The 6,237-nt window shown below is 43.9% G+C and overlaps 1 protein-coding gene across 1 annotated transcript in view; it reads left to right on the forward strand.

The window, feature by feature from the left end:
• Positions 1–890: 890 nt before the first annotated feature.
• The window catches only part of LOC112162595 (basic salivary proline-rich protein 3), a 12,680-nt gene continuing 7,333 nt past the window's right edge, over positions 891–6,237 (forward strand). The window contains exons 1-2 of the mRNA XM_024298417.2: positions 891–1,061; positions 2,697–3,828. Of these exons, the coding sequence (XP_024154185.1) occupies positions 2,731–3,828 (1,098 nt within the window). The 5' untranslated portion in view covers positions 891–1,061; positions 2,697–2,730. The remainder of the gene's footprint in view (positions 1,062–2,696; positions 3,829–6,237) is intronic.

Here is a 6,237-nt window from a genome sequence, read left to right on the forward strand (position 1 = left end):
TCAAGCTATTCGAATCTGTCTCTTTGTTTGGAACATTTGTTTGTCTACTGGCTGGAAAAGGCAACAAAAGCAGACAAATAAAAACAAAAAGAAACAAACAGAAAAAGCAACAAGAAAATAAACCAAATATACCTCAGATGTTTTGATTTTATTTAACCCTTTCCCCACGACCTCATGATTCCTATCGTGTGAGCATTTGTGTTTTTTTAATTTCTGGACTATTTGAATGATTTCTCAAGACTATTCCATAATCTGATACCTGAAACACTTTTTCTTCATTTTTGTTCTGAATTTCTTGGTTTTGAAAATTCCGTCTCATTTTTGGTTGTAATTGCTCTTTCTTTTTTCATATGTTATGTGGCAGACTTTGGTGATGTGCTCTATACTCTACATGAGTTTTAGGATGGATTGATTGACCAAGTCTTTACATTTGAACATTTTCAGCTTTATAAACCGGTGTAGATGGTCCCAATAATTACTCCCGGTGACGATTCTTATTGCTCGTTTCTGTAATACAAATCTGGAGACTATTTCTTGTTGGCATTTCTCCTAAATGAAAAGATACATAAACAAGCTTTGGTTTTCACATTATAAACCAGTCTTTTTGAATCACCAATGAATGCAACTGTCCTTGTTTTTCAACATGTAAACTACAGAAATTATGATTTTTCTTTTTTTGTAAATATAAGATAAAACTTTTTCTGCAGCAGAAATGTTTTCATTACAAAAACTTTCACCGAGGAGACGGTAGAGCAGAGGTTTAGTTTATAGCATTTACTCAACAAAAACTGAAAATCTGATCGAAACTTCTTTATATTTTAACTGAAACAAATCAAATAAATGAGAAATAAAAGATGGAACAGATTCATCAGACCGTTGGACGTGTTTTTAACTGAATATCAGGTATATTTGAATGCCGGAAAATCGAGTTCAGCGTCAAACAGGCGGAACTGAAACGCTGCGCTGCGGTTTCCTCCCGAGCGTCATTAGCGGCACGGACGACCGGAAGTGGGGAGAAATTTGAACTGCAGCAACAACAAAGGCCCGTCTTTCAGTTCACGGTACGTCTGCGGCTCCAGAACTCGGTTTAAAAATATAATAAACATGTCAGCGGGCCGCGGGTGGGTCCAGGCCGGCATGCGGGCACGGCGGGGCCTCCCCGCCCCCCACCGCGGGAATCTCCGGTGGGCGTCGTCGATGTAGAGACTGGCTAAGTCCTGGGAAGCAAGAAGATGCACTCTGAATGATAAACACTTCCAGACGAGCGGGCTGGTCTCGGTATTTATTCAAATATCCGAGTAAAGAAATATCAGATATTTTCCAAACACGTGACTCAGTTCGTTTGTCTGAACTGTGCAGTATTTGTGCTGCGGTGTTTTCTATGAATGGCACCGATGTGCGCCCGCCGAGCAGTTTCCCGCCATTTATAAACATGATCTCCAGAAATTAGACCGAGCCGCGCGGCGCCGCGGTTTATCACGAGGGAGAGCCGACATGTTTTTGTTCTACATTTCCGGTCTGTTGTAAAATAAAGCCGCTAGAGGGCGTCGTTCCCTCAGTCTGAAGCATAGACTGTAGTTTATTCATTCATCAGCTCAGGCTAACCTTCAAATTAAAAGCTGAAGTCACTTTAATAGAATAAATGTTTTGATTCCTTAAAACTTAAAATTCTATTTGACATTAAAATTAGCAAAAAGTCATTTTAAGGTTGAAACTTTATAATAAGACTATAAAAAAGAATAAATTGATACTGTTTACTGAAATAATAAAATCCTGTTTTATTACATTAATAAATAATCAATAAGCACTTCACCTTGCATTTGATCTGATTAGAACCGGATTACAGATCTATGTAAAACTGTAAAATGAGGTAACTAAGGGGTGGGATTAAATAAGTTCACTTCTTCCCACTCCTTATCAATCAATCAAACTCTTACAATATTTAATGAATCAAATGTGACAAATGTGTTTTTTTTGTGTGTTTGTTTTCTATTTTCTAATCAATGGATTTCATTATTTCTGTAATGAGTTTGAAATATTTGTGTTTTGTCTGGAATTTTTACAATTTACGCTTGAAAACAATCAACCAATAAATAGGAATGGTTTTAGTCATCATCTTTATTTGTTATTTACTTCATAACGATGAAAAATTGAACAAGTGCTTCACATTAAAGGTCAAACATAATTAAAACAAATGTAACAAATAAGTGAATATAGACATAAAAGCATAATAAACAGAAATTTAAGCCTAAAAACAGAAAAACACATGAAAACTTCAGTGTTGAATAAACGGCTGATGTTATTCTCATGTATTTTCATGCGAGCAGCATAAAAACTGATGGAAATTCACATTGAAGATGCAGATGAATGCTATATTTAAGGTACACCCAAGGCTAAATGTTGTTCATCCTACGTATTTAAAGCTAAAGTCTCGTTATGTGTGACATCTGTTCTCCACAGTTGACTCCTCCCCTGTGGGAGGGGTGAGCTGCAGACTCATTTGGTGGTTTAACCTTAACCCTCCGTCTGGTTCCGAGCTAATTTCTGTCCGTGCATGTTTAGAAAATGACGTGGGAATAGTCGCTTTTTACAGATTATTATTATTGTTACTGTTTGTTTTTGTCTCAAAAATTCTATGAAGGGTTTACTGCCTTTTCCAGCGTAAATAAACTTGTTGTTCTGGTGGTTCTGAACAGGATCCGGCTAACGGGCCCAAACCGAGGCTGAAGGATGGAAGAGGAGAAAGTGGCTGAAGTGAATTCCGATTCCAGCAACGGTTCGACCAAAGCCGAAGGAGGAGGAGGACCTCAGGGCTCCAGTAAACTGCAGGTCTCTGACCTGAACTGGACCGGTCTGGATCCAGATGACGATGAACCCACACAGGACCAGGACAGGGGGGGACAGGCCCAGAACCCCCCGCAGACCCCTCGGGGCAGAGGACGACCGAAAGGCTCCAAGAAAGCCGCCAGCAGCAAGGACGGTGTCGCCAAGAAACGAGGACGACCAAAGAAGGTCCCTCCAGCCGAAGACCTGCCAAACGGGGGCTCCCGCCCCTCCAAAAGAGGGCGCCCCAAAGGATCCACGAAGCGCAAGTCAGAAACCACAGGGGGCGACGAGGACGGCGGCGGTTCTGCCACGCCTCGACAAAGAGGTCGACCCAAGAAGAAGCCCCGGCTGGAGAGCTCCGTCAGCGCTGGGGGGTCTGACCTACAGAAACACTCTCAGAAAACAAGGAGGGGTCGACCCCTGAAGGCGGAGCTTCCAAAAAGTACTTTCAATGGCATGACGAAGAGGAGAGGACGGCCCCGAAAAAACCATCAGGAGAGCGGAAACCTGGCGGTGCTCACTGATGGCCCCCCACCAAAGAAGAGGGGGCGGGGTCGCCCCAAAGGCTCTCTGAACAAGAAGCCCCCCGTCTCTGTGGGGTCCAAAAAGTTAGGGCGCCCCCGCAAAGTATCAGTAAAAGGGAGGAAACGCGGCCGCCCGCGCCAGCAGCCCGCCAAACGAGGAAGGCCTCGGAAACACCCGCTGCCCCCCCCCGAGGAGCTGAACAAGCCCAAAGTCTGGAAGCCGCTGGGAAGACCAAGGAAGTATCCCCGAGTGGAACCCCCAGAGGGCGCCCCAGCTGCCCCCCGCCGATCCCGCGGCCGGCCTCGGAAGTCAGAGTCCAAGAAAGGGGCTCATCTACGCAAAAGTATCCCGACCAGCCCGCCGACGCCGCGCCGTCCCAACGACGGAACTCCGAGGAAGAGGGGCCGCCCCCCAACTAACGCCAAGACAGGAAGAGACACCAAAATCAAATCCCACATTCCCCCCAGCCACAAGGCGGTGAGTGATGCGGAGAGAGAGGCGGTTCCTGCAGACAGCAGTGACTCCGAGGAGAGGCGGAGCCTGCAGGACGCCAGCGCTGAGTTTGACCGTCAGGTTTGACGGATCCACGTTTTAAAAACTGAACTTTTTACCGTTTTAACATCATTTGAACTGTTTGTTAGTCTAGATTCTCAGCAGCTTTTCTGTCGGCTCCGTAGAGGAAGCAGGTACTAAACTTTTATTGTGAAAGGACGGAGTGTTCAGCCCTCAGGCATCATGGGAAAACTGAAAACATGAACATAGACCGAATCCGGCTTCTCCCTACCCCTACATCCTGTCTTCAAATCTGGACGCCACTCCCACTCCATGATGTCATCTACGTTAGCATGTAGCTGCTAGCGCTAGGAAAATCAACAACGGCAACAGTTTCAGGACTTTAAAAAGTCACGCTAAAAAGAAAAGTCATGACTTCCATCTAAATGTAAACTTCTGTGTTTCAGACCACACCCACAGGAAGTAACGCGTTTCTTTTCTCACCATACCGGCGGAGGAATACGCAGACTTCTGTCCCTGGAGATCTGTCCCAAATACCCCACGTCTGCCCCAAATACCCCACTACTGCCCCAAATACCCCACTACTGTCCCAAATACCCCACTACTGCCCCAAATACCCCACAATGGTAGTTAAGGAAGTCTGATTTGGCCGTAGATTCTATTAGATGTTTTGTCAGTCCTGTTGACTCTGATCTATTTTTGTTTTTAATTGTTTTTCCTGTAAATGTGCCATAAGAACAGAAACAGGAAGTTTTCCTCTGATCTGTTTTATGAATGAACACAGACGATCATTTTCAGGATTTCATTCACTTTTTAATGTATCTGTCAGAGTCTGTGATGCTGAACAACTGCTGACGTCTTTTTAACCTTTGGAAAACGATGAGCTTTTGCCAAATATAGTTCCAATGATTTCACTGTCTAACTTTATTATGAGCCCCCCCCACCGTCCTAATGGAACCAATGAATCGGCTGAACAGAGATTTTAACCTTTGGTGAACCAACGCCGTCATGTAGCTTGTTGTAGTTTTCAGTTTGCGGCGGCCGTTCTGTTTCAATCAGAAAATGAAGATTTCTTATTTAATTATCATCATAAACGTCAGATTTTTACTTCTCGATCGTATTTTAGCTTGTTGTTGTTTTACTTTGTTGTGATGGGACATCTGTCAGAGGAGCAACTTCCTGTTTGAAGGAGTAGCTTCCTGTTCGAAGGAGTAGCTTCCTGTTCGGAGGAGTAGCTTCCTGTCAGAGGAGTAGCTTCCTGTTCGGAGGAGTAGCTTCCTGTCAGAGGAGTAGCTTCCTGTTCGGAGGAGTAGCTTCCTGTTCGGAGGAGTAGCTTCTCGTTTGGAAGAGTAACTTCCTGTCAGAGGAGTAGCTTCCTGTTCGGAGGAGTAGCTTCCTATCAGAGGAGTAGCTTCCTGTTGGGAGGAGTAGCTTCCTGTTCGGAGGAGTAGCTTCCTGTTCGGAGGAGTAGTTTCCTGTTCGGAGGAGTAGCTTCCTGTCAGAGGAGCTCGCCTCCTGTGTTTCCGTTTGCTTTGTCTTATTGTGAAAGTTCTGGATGTCCTCTTCATTCCTTCTGTCGTCCTCAGACTTCTCCCTGCAGGAGGAAGTCTTTCCTGAGGATGACTTCCTGTTTCTCCTCAGAACTTCCTGTGATGTTGGTCTGTGTATGGATGTGAAAATGTAAATCTGGGATTGTTTTGTTTGTTTCCTTCGACGTGTGACATGATGTGACCGTTTTACTGCTGAAATGAATCCTTTCTTCAAGACCAGTGAAGTTTTACAAAGTAAGAAAGGAGCTTCTGACTTTGATGTAGAATAACTGAAGTCAGCCTCTGCTTTGAACAGGTTTGGTCCCATTACAATAAATGGTGGATCTTTTTTTCTCACGTCTGTGAATCACTTTGTGCTTTTATTTTGAAACTTCATCCACACAGAAAAAACTTTTATTGTGAGGGGAACCAGCTACACGTTTTCATAGGCGGGGCCAGCCCAGATAAGGACACCTGTCACCCACCGCACCCCCACCCCCTGTTGACGTCATCGTCCATGAACCGCAGCTTGATCAAAGATCGTGTATTAGAGAAGATGAGTCACTCCTCTTAAGCTGCAGAAATGTAGATTTGTCGTTTCTTTAGAAACAAACTGCAGTTGAATATTCTGTGAAGTCATGGATTCAAGTGCAAATTAAATGAAATCAAAAGTTTCTTATCAGCTGTTTAAAAAAATCTAATGATAATCTTGAAGAAGCTTTTTAATGAATTAATCTAGAGTGTTCCTGTGTTGGTATGATCAGCAAAAAGTGAAAGACGAAGTTTCTAAATCAAAGGAAGAATGGATCTCGTGTCCAAACTTTATTTTATCGTTAAATGAAAT

This window comes from Oryzias melastigma, linkage group LG11, assembly GCF_002922805.2.
Source record: "Oryzias melastigma strain HK-1 linkage group LG11, ASM292280v2, whole genome shotgun sequence".
Lineage (NCBI taxonomy): Eukaryota > Metazoa > Chordata > Actinopteri > Beloniformes > Adrianichthyidae > Oryzias > Oryzias melastigma.